The following is a 13,593-nucleotide window of genomic DNA, read 5'->3' as shown; positions in this document are numbered from 1 at the left end:
GTAGCTGATAAAGTATTTGATCGAGTTTCATAGGTGTTTAATAGGATCGACTATAAAATGATTATATCTGGCACTGGCAAGTTACAATATGATACTTTATTCGAGGCCCTAAGAGATATTTATATTATAACTTGACTACCCATCCACCGCCACGTATTCGTACCTGTTGCTACGAGACATTTGTCCCTTCCTGCTGAACATGTCAGAAAGTCTTCCTCGCAAATCTCTTTTGCTCCCAGCTGCACTCATATCGGAATCAGAACCCTGGAACAGTTTCATTTCAATATAATTAAATTTCCTTTTCGATAACTTTTATAAGATTCTATCCCACTTGGGTAACCAAATGAAACGTTTATTATAATAAATTTTTATCACGAAATTAGAGCCAAAAAATAGTTTAGTGGCGCTGATTTAATAAACAATTTTACGTGTAAACGTTTCCACGTGAAATCAAAACATGTTGACGTTTACACGTGAAATTTCCATTTTTTCTTTTTGTTGATCTATGGAAATTTTCAATGGAATTTAACGTCACTATGCTTCTTCTTTAGTGGATTCGTAGACTTTAGAACTTTACCTGGGATACAGTGCCTATAGGTCTGAAATCTACCGCGTCGGAGTCCACCTGGTCATCAATGGAGCGCGATTTCGTCAGTTTCTTCAACTTGCCGAAGATGCTCTTCTTCTTCTTTTTATCTGCGGGCAGTACGTCGCTTTGCGCTGATCCTCCCGATAAGCGGCTGAGACATTAACATTGATAATATTTAATTATATTATTTTTCAATTTCTTTTGAATTTCGTATCGGTGTAACATGTCACTCATGCTGAGATGTAATAATTCAGTACTCGATGTGGAGCCCGATTTGATGGCTTAAACTTTTGATAGAACTACATACTTTTTAATTATGGTTTTTCCTTACCTTACCTTTGCCAGTGGAACATTATATTTAGGTGCAGTTACCTACCTGTCTAAGCTGGAATCACCGCGCTGCATTGTGAAGAGCCGCACGTCGTCGCCGTCTAGAGACTGCATCGATGAGACGCTGCTTTCGTCTACTGACTTCCATATTAGGCTCTGAAGATAACAGTTCCTTATAATGTATATGCATACATACTTAGTACGAAAGTACAGTCTGTCTATCAATAATGAGTAGAAAACGGTTTTCAACGGAATATATTTGTTTGCCATTGCAATACCAGTCTAATAGCTTTGTTGATGATGAGTGATATAGACAGACGTGTAATATCAGTTGCCAACTGCAATAGAGATTGAGTTTGGCTACAACACAGACAAATAATATAATACTTTTAATAATCATATTATTTAATTAAAACTTATTAAACATTTTATTTGTAATTGTTTTTTTTCTGTTTGTTTTTGTTTTAGAAATAAAACGACATACACAATTATTACCTGTTCTTTAGTAGTTTGTTCGAGTGAGACAGAGCGTTTCTTGAGCGAAGGCGCGCGCGACGGCGTTCTATTGATCGGCGCTACGGACAACGTGTCGCGAGGTTCCGTTGACATGGCACTGTAAGTATATTTATATAGCTTTTGTACATTAGGCTATTTTTTTTGCTTCCGGTGAAGGAAACCTGCACATTGGTTAACTATTTAGTTTACTTGTGTGTATTAGACTACCTGCGACTAGATGGCGTTAGGAAAAAGTCATGTTAGATGCCTTTAGGCTACTTGAATAAAATAAGTTAGCAATTTATTTTTTTATCGGATGTGTAAGAAAATAAGAATGAAAATTGGGCATAAAATAAAGTGTAACGGTGTGTCGCTGACCGCCTGGCGCTGGCCTGGTGCCGGCGCTGGCGCTCGGCGATCCTGGAGGCGCGCAGCTCGTCCGTGAGCCTGCGCAGGCGCGCGGCCGTCGCAGCCGCGTCCGCCGCGCTAGCCGCTTCCGCGCTCTCCGGCGTCGCCGACCGCGACCGCGACTTTGATGACTGGTAAAGGTTTTACAATAAAATTAATTTAAACATTCAAAAAACCCCCCGACTCACATGTTGCTGACATGACTTCATCTGCTAGAAAAGAGCTGCTATTTCCAAACGGTTGAACGCACATTTTTCAATCATAGCTAATAACACTGGATTAAATTCTCATTCAAATATTTAAAAAACCCAGATATAAATTGGTACAGCCGTTTGGCTGCTACGATGCCACGGACAGACATCGGGGGACACATCGGACGTCGGGGGTTAAAAATACTATTTTTCACACAACCTTTTATCGTCGTCAGAGAGATCTTATTTCATTTAACGTGTGACAAAATATCATGTCCGCGCAGCAAACCGTTGAGGAATTTATTCACGTTGAGAAGTGAAGTGAAGTGACATTGAAAGCTTTGACTGAAAGATAAGCTTTATTATAGGAATTCTGTCAACTTAGTGTTATGTCAATCTTACCCTATTTCTTCTCGGTGGAGTGGGCGTCATGAGAGACTTTTCAGGCTTGACGGCCGTGTCCGCGCGGAACAAATTAGGGCTTTGCTTCATCAAATCGTCTATGGTCTCCAACAATTGCGTTATTATTCGGTCATCTTCCTGCAAATTCATTAAATTCAGAAATATTTTACCCTTTTGTATGTAATATTGAAGAAACATATCTAGAGGTAGGTAATATAATTAGCTGATGCTCGTAGCTCAGTAGCCTATTTTTTATCTCGCTTTTATAATATTCAGATATAAGAACATTACACTTCAAGGTAATGATCTTATATCTGTGGCCGAACCTCTTCTCTTCTCATAACTTTTTCAACATCGAGTTGGTTTTAAGGGTTAAAAATAAATCTAAAACCATCATCACCTGCTGCGCCCGCTTCAAAGAAGCCACTAGCAATTTGTTCTGGTCTCTATCTCTGTCGTGTCTCTCTTTGTCCCGCCTCAACTTCTCATTGGCTGTGCGTAGCTTTGCGTGCGCATCGCGCAATTCCAGTAGGTCGCATTGGAGCTCTGTCACTTTCTTCTTTGCTTCCTCTGTTTCCTCCTCGGTCGTTCTCTTTAGTTGGTCTATCCTTCTCTTCATATCTAACCTCTCTTTGTCGCGTTCACGTTCGACCTGAATGAATTATAGATTATGAGTAGTTTCGCCACTTTGAAGGTTACGTCCCAGTACAGGAAAACAAGTTCATATTTGGGATATTAGTTGAATTTATGGCTATATACGATTAATAACAATTCAAAGTTAAGGTTGATTTACACCAAGAGAGCAAAAGCTATTATATATCCACGCTGACTGTCTGACCAATTGGCTGGCCGGGGCTGGCCACAGTCTATGGCCAACGGTTGGTTGACAGGCAAATTGGAGATAGATCGCTCCGCCTTTATATGAACCTCAAACAGTGTCTGCCGAAGGTCGCGGGCCAGCGTGGAGGTCTCCTGCAGCAGCCGCTGCTGCTCGTCCCGCTCCTTGTGCCACGCCAGCTCCATCCTCGTCGCCAGTCCTGCCACGCGGGCTCTGCCTGAGGACAGCAGGCGCTCCTCTTCATACTGCATCAAAAATATATAAGTTAGGTAAGTCATCAAAAATATTTTGAGAATGGGCATTTTAGGCGTATTTCTCAGCCGAGGAAAATTGTCAATAACTTTTTAAATTTTAAACCTTTGAATGTTTCTTTTGCTTAATGTGATTGTAAAATAAATATATTAGTAGCCAAGGGCTGTAAGGCATCAATTGCGAGATATTTAGTAGAGTTCGAGGGTGTAATTGATGCTTACACTCGAGTTAACTACTCTGCTTTACATCTCGATTGTGAGGTAGGTAGAAAAAAACGTTAACGGCGTTACAAGAATAAAACATTTTAAAGTAAAAGTTTTCTATTCTCTTCTTTTTGACGACCTCGGTGGCGCAGTGGTAAAGTTCTTGCCACTGAACCGAGAGGTCCCGGGTTCGATCCCCGGTCGGGTCATGATGGAAAATGATCTTTTTCTGATTGGCCCGGGTCTTGGATGTTTATCTATATATGTATTTGTTATAAAATATAGTATCGTTGAGTTAGTATCCCGTAACACAAGTCTCGAACTTACTTTGGGGCTAGCTCAATCTGTGTAATTTGTCCTAATATATTTATTTATATTTATTTATTTACTTTTTTCATTAAAAAGAACCGAGTAAAGAACCTTTAAATTTTGTTTTCAAGAACGAAATTGACCTTCGCCGTTCGATATTTAAAATTGATGACTATTACACTCATACGAAGACAAGACTGAATAGCGAAGCGACCTCTTTGGTCATTGGGCTGAATGCATGATGTCTATTGCCAGTATGATGGGTACGCGAACTTTTTGAAAGAGTGAAGTGTTTTTTTTATTACTTACCGCCCTAGGGCTTTTCTAGCTACATTATTACCCTAGAGCGCTTATTGGTCACCTACAAGCCCCATTTGGGGGTAATAAGAACCTACTTAATGAATATGAGAGATGTAAAATAATAATACTTACCTCGTTGAGCCGAGACTGCATCTCAGCGAAGCGTACTTCGGCAGCAGATTTCTCGCTGACAAGCTCTGTGTTGAGTTTGGACGCCAGCATCCGCGACTCGCACAGCTCGTCTTCCAGGCACGCTATCTGCTGCTCCAGTGTTGCCAGTTTACTGCGGTATTCCTCCTGTTGACATAAACATGGTTAGATTCATTATAAGATTTCTTTACATGTTAGTTCTTATAAGCTGAAGAAAAGACAGGCATCGAATCTTTCCCTAATTCGTTATGTCATATACCTCGTCAGTGCTCGATATGGAGTGCCTCTTCATCCTAGTAGCCTTGTCCTCGTTTTTCATTTCAGCCATCGTTTTTTGGGCTGCATCCAACATTTGTTTATAGTTATCTCTTTCTCGTTTGAACCTTGAAACCTGAGGACAAATTAATGAATCCATAACTCTTTGATTTAATCGACTTAATTAACTTAATTTTTTGCCCAATTTGTTTAATGTTTCGGTTTTTACCAAACAGAAAGTTTGCAATTTTTGTATCATAATGTTTTAACATGATAAAAATGATTGACCTGATTATGTAAAGACTTGAGCTCGTCCCTCATAGTGTTCATTTGGCCCTCGTATCTCATCTTCGTGTCGAGGAGCTCCGCTTTCCTGGCCTTCTCCGCCTGTTCCAACCTATTATTCAAAGCAGACAACTCTCTTTCCAACTCCACGTTGTCAGCTGTTAGATTCCGCTGGATCTTTGACACCTTTTCATAGTCTTCCAATTTCTGCCGAGCTTCTTCTAACTGAAAGATAAGAAACAACTTAAACCTTATATAACCTAATTATAAGGAAACTAAGTGCCAACGTATACTACACATTTCTATAGAATTTATTTCGTAAAAAACACCATATAAGTTTACCATAGACGTCCGTCCATTGCCCGACAGCCAGTAGCTGGCATGCCCTTGAAGCCTGCGACTATGAAAAATAATCCCATGGGACCATATTTTGAAATTATACGAGACTGCACTTGTTTCGGTCTAATAAATTTATGTGGGTATCAAAAATAACCATTCGAACCTCTTTCTTGACTTGGTCGTGATGATGTGTCAGGACGTCAAGCTGGTCGTTGGTTGTTTTCAGTTCACGTTCGCTCTTTTCCAGTCGCGTATTTAGTCTCGCTCGCTCCACTTCCCAACCGCCGCCACATAGCCGTTCTTGTAATGTTGAGATCTCATTCTGAAATCACCATTACATAGCGTTAAAATTGTATAATTTTAGATGGAAACTATATACTTACTCCTAACGGAAACGTGAAAGTTGGCTATTAGTATTTTAAAGTCTTTTACGACTTTAGTTCAGCCGCGCTCTCTATCCGGTTTTATAGCTAAATTTCACTAGTTGGACACCGTTGGAAGAAGAAGGGAAACATAATATTACCTGCATATCTGCTTTTTCTTTCTGCCACGCAGCAGACTGGGTACTGTAATTGTCTTGTATTGATTTGATATTTGCTAAAGCTGTATTTAGTTCTTTTTGGACGTGCATTAGTTCTCTGAAAATCATAAATATTTATTAAATCACCCTTCTGAGATGATTTGATGTTTTCAGTACTTACCACTTGTTGAAAATTTCTAACAGCACAGGAATACTCACCCTTGAGCCTGTTCCTTTTCCACTGTCAGCCTGGCTTTAGTCACAACATGTTCTTCTTCTAATAACTCGTATTTACCCGTCAGCTCGTCATACTCTGCCTTTTCTACTGCTAACGAATGTTCTAATTCTGAAATGTAAATTAATTTTACTTACGAAGTGTATTGCGGACACATTCTGTAAACGACTTGACGAAGCGTTATGCTGATGTTTTTTAATCACTAAAATATATGGCAATTTCCAGTAACTCTTAGTTGTAAAAAATGCATTAAGCCTGCCTGAGTCATGAGTGACATATTCTTAAGAATGTAATCTTACTTTTCACAGATTCTTCATATTCTTGTTTGAGATCAGCTATCCTCTTCGCACCCGCTCCCGATGTCTGTTCGAGGACTTTCAGCTTGCCCTTCAAAGTTGCTAACTCTGCTTCTTTATTCTTACTATCTTTGTCGTGAGCAACACGCATACGTTCCAGTTTTTTGCGTTCAGCCTAGACATAAAAATGGTCATGACACTATAATATTTTATTATCTTATACGTTAATTTATTTAGAAAGTATTGTTGGCAATATACCTGGAGATCTGTTTCCATTTCTGAAGCCTTGCTTTCCCAATAACTGGATTCCTTCTTTTCAGCTTGTAACTTATTTTCTTGATCTTTTCTTTCATTTTCTAATTTCGCAATATCAGATTTTAATTGAGACGTCTCAGTCTGTAGGGTGGAGAGATCTTTCTCCGTTTTATCAAGATCGCGTTTAGTTGTACTTAATTCGTCTTCTTTCTCCTGCAATTCTTTAGTAGCTTTTTCTAATTTGTCTTGCATTTGAGCCATTTCTACTGAAGATATGGCTTCATCATATTTCTGATTCGAAGTTTCTCTTAGGGCGTCCTCCTTCAAATACAAATTAATGTTATAATTTTGTATAGTTAGAAATCAGACTTTATTTATCTACATCGCAAATCCGTAATACTAGTAAGCCTAGTAAGCATACTTATATTACATCTAATCTAAGATATTTAAATGAGGTGCTTAATTTAATGCATAACTGTAAATTTGTAAGGATAACTAATTAGATATTGGAACGCGGTAATTAGTTAAATTGCTAAGTATACTATAAAATCGGAAATGATAACAGAGGGATATGCTAGGTGCAACCAAACGTGGTGACATGCAACAATCGGTATGTATTGTACCAGCTGTTTAATATGAATCTCTTTGGCAGCTATTGTCGACTCCAAAATTGTGATTTTACTTTCATAGTCTGACTTTATTTCTCTCATCTCTGTTTCCAGAGTGATAAGCTTGCTCTCGGTTTGGATCAGTTTTGTTTGGAACTGATCCTTTTCGCTTATAAACTCTATGGATAGTCGTCTGTGAGAATTGGACAATGCTTCAGCTTGTTCCTTTTCTTCTGACAGCTATGATGATAATGATAAGATACGTAATTAATTGAAAATTATAATGAAAATATTAATGAATGACAATAGTTAATATTTTTAGACTCAAAATATAAATAACTTACTTCTTTTTCTAATTTTGTCACGCGGTCCTTACGAGTTGCTAACTGTTTTTCGACACGTTTACATTTCTCTTCTGCTTCTTTCAATTTCTTTTCCAGTTCAACATTTTTTTTTGTTTTATCTCCAACCTGTAACAAATTTAGAACATTAATATCTTAAAAGATATAACAAGTTATACTAATTGATTCGGTTTCGAATTGTCTTTGCAGTGTTTACCTCCTTGAGCAATTTGTTTTTGTCTTGTTCCAATTTGTTTAGAGTTTCAACTTGTTTCTTCAACTTTTCAATCTCTTTATCTTTAGCGTCCATATCTTTTTTTAGTTCTTCGATTTTCTTCATACACTCTGACATGGCCATTTGTTGAGATGATGAATTTTCTAAAAAAAGTAGGTACCAACATGTTTAGATTTATTGTAGAAATAAAATTAATATTAATAACTTACTCAGATGATTGGTAAACTTACTCAAGTCTGCATTAAGTTTTGAAATTTTTGATTCGGAACTCCTGTTATCGTCTTTGAGGGTTTTGTTTTCTGCTATTACGTTGTTGTGTTCTGATTCTAAAGATTTTAATTTTCCGGTGATCTCCTTTTTATCCGATTCTAGTTTGCTTGTTAAGTCCTTTAATTTACCGATTTCTGTTTGAAAACGGTTCTTTTCATTAGAAAATTCAGATTCTTTTTTAGCTAATTTTGACTTTATTTCTTCAATTTCTTTTTCAAATTTTGCTTTCATGTTAAGGTCGTTTGTTGATAAACCAGCGTTTTTCATCACAACAAACATCTCACCTGAAAATTGCATAAATAACTAGTAAGAAATAGATTATTTACTTTGATTTTAATGCATAGGTATATATTTCGGATAATCAATTTTGTAAATAAATCAAAAAGATTCGTTTGCCTACCAATTTCGCTTTCAAGATCTTCTACCATTCTTTTCATTTGTAATTTAGTGGTTAAATCTGTTATTTTTTTGGGAATACGTGGTCTGAAAGATGTGATTGCTTCTTCCTTCAGTGCCTTTAACGATGTTTGGAGTTTAGCATTTTCTTTTTCAAGCTGTAAATGACATAATATGATTATATCTTGTACATTTACTTTGGTATTTATTACAATTTTGCACAAAAATGTGTACCTTGCTGAAATTCAATTTCAACTTTTCTAACTCTTCTTGTTTGGACTTGAGAGTGTCAGCATCTTTCTTAACATCTCCACCGAATCTTACTTTCTTCTCAACTTTTTCTTCTTTTTCCTTACTTTCCAATTCCTTGATTTTAGTCATAGCTTCCTTTAGTTCGTTCTCTAGTTGAGTAATTTTGTTGGCATTTTGTTCCAATGATTTGTCGGTTCTCAACGTTTTTGTTCCTTTTAATAGCTGTAAATCATATTTTATGTATTATCCGTCGATTAACGAACAAATTTAAATAGTGATGAAATAATATTAATAAAAACCTGCAACTTCTTGTTTTCAGCTTGTAGTTTTTCATTATCAGCTTCTAAACTTTGAGTTTTTGATCTCAGAACACTTGCCTCTTGTTCAATAACTTGCAGCTGACGTTTAAGATCTACGTTTTGCTGATCACTTGCGCCATCGAGAGATCTAAAATAAAAAAGAAATATATATTCAGCAATCTTCTTACCTACTTATGAAAATTATAGCGTCGTACATAAATTACGTACTTGCTCTTAATAAGCGAACCTTTTGGTTTCTTTTGTGCTAAACTAAGTTCTGCGTGTAATCTTTCACAATCTCTCTCCTTTTCAATCAATTTCTTTCTTAATTCGGCTATTTCATCTTCCAATACCTGTAAGAAACAAAAACCATATCATATGTGTAGTCGCACCAAATTTTCATGAAGAAACTTATTTGCAGCTTAACGTTCTTCAGCTTAGTAATATATTTTCCTAACCTTTACTTTTTCTTCTGCCAAATTGTTACCCTTTGCAGCATTTCGTCTAACTGTGACTGAAGAATTTGTGTTTGTCTTAGTTGTACTATTAGCAATCTTGTCAGTAAGTTCTTTAACTTGTTTCTTCAACGAATCCCGATCTAATTCCAAGTCTTCTACTTTTCTACGTAGAACGGCAGCTTCCTTGAACACAGTTCATTTTTAATTAAATTTAATTAATACATAATGTCTCAAGAAAAAACATTATAATGGAAATGAAATACATACTTGTTCGTTGAGTTCGAGAAGTAGTCTTAATTCAGCTGGATCTTCCTCATCGGATATTCCCTCATCTTTCTCATTTGGGGCTTCGATTGAAAGTCTATTGGTTGGTGGAGTCGGTGATAGTTTTCTTGCTGAAATGTAAAATAAATAACTATATGAACGGCATATACTAGTATTATCATAAAAAGAGTAAAACACAAAGCACATTTTAGTAAACAACTGTTACGATAAAGGGATTGTTAGTGAAATGTAATGTCCATTTACAATGAAACTTAGACCACTCATGACATGGTTTGAATATATAAATATACAAATCAAAACATGAAAACTTGAAGGGAACTAACGAATTCTGGAGAAAATGGCTACCTCAATATACGCCAGCCGAATGATAAATCATAAAGCAGGTTAGTCATTCCTAACTGTTGTTCTTGCCAAGTTTATGGGCAAGTTCTAAATCAAATTGGGTTGTTAGATTTAAAAATACAAATGAGTTGTTAGGTAAGATAAAAATTACGTCACTATTGAAGAAGTTGAAAAGTTTGTGGGATAAACAGAGTGGAATTTCTATAACACAATATGACGTACTTCTGGCTTTGGTAGCCATTTTCTTCAGCTGTAGTAGCAATGACTCATTATCATCCTCGACTCTTGATGCTGTTTTACGCAAGCTATTGGCCTGAAAATATTCGTTAGTTATCATTACAGGATAGTGCCGAACTATACTATTTATGAGTATTACGGAGGCAAGTTAAAACAATTCACAAGATGGAGGAAAACAACATTTATACGGTTGAAAAAGTATACCTATATTTGGTACTCTGACAGCCAACGGATTGAACAGAGAAACGAACGGGAATGAAAAGAGGCTCGATGATCCTGCTGTAGCTTTATCAGGGGAAAGGGGAGGGCTATCTGTTTTATCATCGGACTTTTCTATTTTACTTGATACTGAATTAGTGTCATCGTTTTCAAAGTAAGTTTTATTATCTAAATCTGTTGACGTTCCTTGGTTATATAAAGCTCTTATTTCTGTTTCAGTAGCAACATCCACAAAATTATCCTGTTTTGAAGTTTGTTGACTTACTTCACAAACAAGATTAGAAGCTGTTTGCACATTAGAATCTCGAAGCTTCAGTATGTCAGTTTGGACTAAACAATCTACTCTAATAAAATCTGTCTGTAAACTTTTATTCTTCATGTAAACAATTTCCGTTTGAGCGTACATTTCTAGAGATTCGACATTGCTTTGCGCACATGAATCTAAAGTTATTTTCCTAGTTTCTGTTGTTACATCGTGTACCATTATGAGATCGGTTTGGCAACCCTGCGAGTAACATACAACATGATCATTCGGCGATTGAGTTATTTGGTTGATACCGATAGACAAGTGAGTTGTTTCAAAGGAACATAAACTTTGTTCTAAAGTCTGTTGCATTTCAAGCATTCTCCCTATGGGACTTTGTCTAGGAATTTGATGTTTATCATTGTAAACAGAGTTCAAATTGGGAACTAAATCGGGATGGGGCGAGTGTGAAACTTTAGATGGTGGAGGTAATCTCCTGCCTCCGTAGCGTTGGCGATATCGATTAGCCTGTTTGGAAAAAAGATTTCTTGATAATTTACATAATTTAATCGAATCGAATCGGAAATCGACTGAGTTCCTCTTATAGACAATAATATGCTAGGTGTCATTATTTATGGATGGTGTATTTGTGTTGCGGTGTTGACTCAGCCCGTGTCTGGCAGCGCGCCAGCTGGCGGCAATGGTAAGCTAATGCCCTATTAAATGCAATTGTTCACTAGTAAAACCCGAATGATTAGAAGAATAAGAGAGACTTAGCGTTTAAAACTAACGAGAATGATATTACTGTCGTGAATGCACGTAACGGCACGTAAAATAACACCTAATACTTGTTTTGCATACCTTAAACCAAATGTACGGTCAACGGTATATTAACTAATTTTATTATAAAACTGCACCTATAAACTTGCGTAGTCTGTACAAATAATGACATGTCCATACAAGGGATTTGCCCTTTTAACTCTAACATGATCTATATCAGTATTATAGTAATGTGGTTAAGTATTTAAGAAATGTATTCGGATTTTGTCGTACCTCTTCCTCAGCATTACGCAATTGTTCCCTAAGGTCAGCTTCGCGTTCTAGAGAATCCTGAAGATCGCGTAGCAGCTGTGCAGGGTCATCCTGACTACCCCCACGGGTAAGTGATGATCGAGATACTTTTTGCTGAAAAAATAAATAATATTAGTATTTTTTAACAGACATTAGAGCATGCATGAAGAGCGTGATTTGTCAGGATTGTGGCAAGTGGAAATACCGTAGTTTTTGCACACTCCCATGCCAAACAGACGTGATAATAATGTAAAAAAAGTTGGAGGATCTCAATTCGTCGCGATGTTTTAGTTGACATGACAAGGAATATGCTGTTTTGGTAATCATTACCCCATCAGCAGGTGGTTGATTTTTCTTGAGGTTGGCTGGTGGAGCCCCGGACGCCGCAGCCAGCTTGGCATTAGCGTCAGCTAACTCTCTTTGGAGCCGCAGAGCAACTTCATTGGAGCGTGCCACTTCCTGCTCTAATTCCTTTATACGATTTTCTCGATTCAACCCTTCTTGTCCACCTACTAACTGCAAAAATATCACATTTATAATCAAACTTACAAACTTCAGAACAAAACGTGAACTTTTTCAATACTTACTTCTAAGAGTTTCTTTTCCTGATCAGCTTTCTCCTGCTCTAGTTGATCAGCTTTTCTTTCAGTCTTTTTTAACTTAAACGATAATACTCTACAATTTTTTATTGTTTGCTCCAATTCCCTTCTTAACGATGAATATTCATCTGCTTGATCTTCCCTAAAATATTTTTTATGAATCATTATAAGATCTGATTTCAATATAACAAAACGTTGTAGGGGAAATGTATCTTGCATATAATTTGGATTTACCTAAAGTTATCCTGCATTTCTTCAATTTCTTCTTCAAGGTCCCTCAGTTCCTTTTTCATATCTTCATTTTCGTCCATCAGTTCTTCACAAAGAGTTTCAGCGGCTAACAATTTGGCACGAAGTTGTTCTATTTGACGAGTTTGAGTTTCAGCTGATGGCCTAGACTATAAGTTACAAGTATAAGAGTATAAGTATTTAGTATAAGTATATATTAAGTATTTAGGTACTCTCTTTATATGCTCAAAATAGTTTGATACTTAGGATTTGTGTTTACAGCATAAAATGTTAATATTACCTCAAGTTCACATTCAACCTCTTTGACGCGTAATGATAAATGTTTCTTTTCATCTTTGAGATCTTCATTTTGCGACGTGAGCTCGTTCACTTTTTGTTGCAGTTTCAACACCTCCGAGGACCGGCCTGTTGTGTACTTGTTGGCTGTGTCTATATTCGCCAGCCGCCGAAGCAATATGTCACTCTTTTCCTTTTCCACACGCTCACATCTTTTTTTCACGGTATCCAGTTCTTGTTTCAGACTCTCTATTTGCTCCTAAAATGTTAATACAAATAAGTCTTGACAAAAACTCATTGCGTAATACGCAATAGTAGTTTTTTGAGTAGGTAAGTTTTATTGGAAGCAATTTCAAAAACAGCTCACCTGATACTCTTTAACATTTGAATCAACGAGTGTCGTGTTGGTGGTATCTGTACATGTGGTGCTGGTGTCGTCATCAGAATCCTCCTTGTCTCTAGATGGACCACCTCGTTTAGGAGGCTTGGAATTCGTAGAACTTCGAGCACTTTTTGCCTGTTTAACGGAAACATGACATTTACAGAAATAGTTAGGTAAG

At 36.9% G+C, this 13,593-nt stretch overlaps 1 protein-coding gene across 4 annotated transcripts in view; it reads right to left on the bottom strand.

The window, feature by feature from the left end:
- Positions 1 to 13,593, bottom strand: part of LOC128679771 (uncharacterized protein) — a 20,817-nt gene that overhangs the window by 1,365 nt on the left and 5,859 nt on the right. The window contains exons 6-38 of one of the 4 annotated variants that reach the window (XM_053762214.2): positions 13,401 to 13,550; positions 13,038 to 13,292; positions 12,743 to 12,906; positions 12,497 to 12,650; positions 12,240 to 12,425; positions 11,892 to 12,023; positions 10,580 to 11,366; positions 9,779 to 9,906; positions 9,512 to 9,694; positions 9,282 to 9,406; positions 9,054 to 9,201; positions 8,737 to 8,976; positions 8,507 to 8,660; positions 8,067 to 8,390; positions 7,819 to 7,979; positions 7,605 to 7,730; positions 7,276 to 7,500; positions 6,656 to 6,973; positions 6,401 to 6,572; positions 6,086 to 6,212; positions 5,870 to 5,984; positions 5,510 to 5,668; positions 5,011 to 5,232; positions 4,727 to 4,858; positions 4,450 to 4,614; positions 3,343 to 3,498; positions 2,816 to 3,067; positions 2,416 to 2,553; positions 1,793 to 1,953; positions 1,415 to 1,532; positions 966 to 1,075; positions 578 to 740; positions 164 to 264 (exon numbers count right to left, since the gene is read on the bottom strand). In XM_053762214.2, coding sequence (XP_053618189.1) covers positions 164 to 264; positions 578 to 740; positions 966 to 1,075; positions 1,415 to 1,532; positions 1,793 to 1,953; positions 2,416 to 2,553; positions 2,816 to 3,067; positions 3,343 to 3,498; positions 4,450 to 4,614; positions 4,727 to 4,858; positions 5,011 to 5,232; positions 5,510 to 5,668; positions 5,870 to 5,984; positions 6,086 to 6,212; positions 6,401 to 6,572; positions 6,656 to 6,973; positions 7,276 to 7,500; positions 7,605 to 7,730; positions 7,819 to 7,979; positions 8,067 to 8,390; positions 8,507 to 8,660; positions 8,737 to 8,976; positions 9,054 to 9,201; positions 9,282 to 9,406; positions 9,512 to 9,694; positions 9,779 to 9,906; positions 10,580 to 11,366; positions 11,892 to 12,023; positions 12,240 to 12,425; positions 12,497 to 12,650; positions 12,743 to 12,906; positions 13,038 to 13,292; positions 13,401 to 13,550 — 6,251 coding nt within the window. Of the gene's footprint in view, positions 1 to 163; positions 265 to 577; positions 741 to 965; positions 1,076 to 1,414; positions 1,533 to 1,792; positions 1,954 to 2,415; positions 2,554 to 2,815; positions 3,068 to 3,342; positions 3,499 to 4,449; positions 4,615 to 4,726; positions 4,859 to 5,010; positions 5,233 to 5,509; positions 5,669 to 5,869; positions 5,985 to 6,085; positions 6,213 to 6,400; positions 6,573 to 6,655; positions 6,974 to 7,275; positions 7,501 to 7,604; positions 7,731 to 7,818; positions 7,980 to 8,066; positions 8,391 to 8,506; positions 8,661 to 8,736; positions 8,977 to 9,053; positions 9,202 to 9,281; positions 9,407 to 9,511; positions 9,695 to 9,778; positions 9,907 to 10,360; positions 10,452 to 10,579; positions 11,367 to 11,891; positions 12,024 to 12,239; positions 12,426 to 12,496; positions 12,651 to 12,742; positions 12,907 to 13,037; positions 13,293 to 13,400; positions 13,551 to 13,593 lie in introns of all 4 variants that reach the window. The other 3 variants (XM_053762230.2, XM_053762222.2, XM_064436534.1) reach the window with 3 other exon arrangements.

Source organism: Plodia interpunctella, chromosome 2 (assembly GCF_027563975.2).
Source record: "Plodia interpunctella isolate USDA-ARS_2022_Savannah chromosome 2, ilPloInte3.2, whole genome shotgun sequence".
In the NCBI taxonomy this organism is placed as follows: Eukaryota; Metazoa; Arthropoda; class Insecta; order Lepidoptera; family Pyralidae; genus Plodia; species Plodia interpunctella.
Note: the sequence above shows the minus strand (reverse complement) of the source record. Positions and strands in the feature narration are given on the sequence as shown.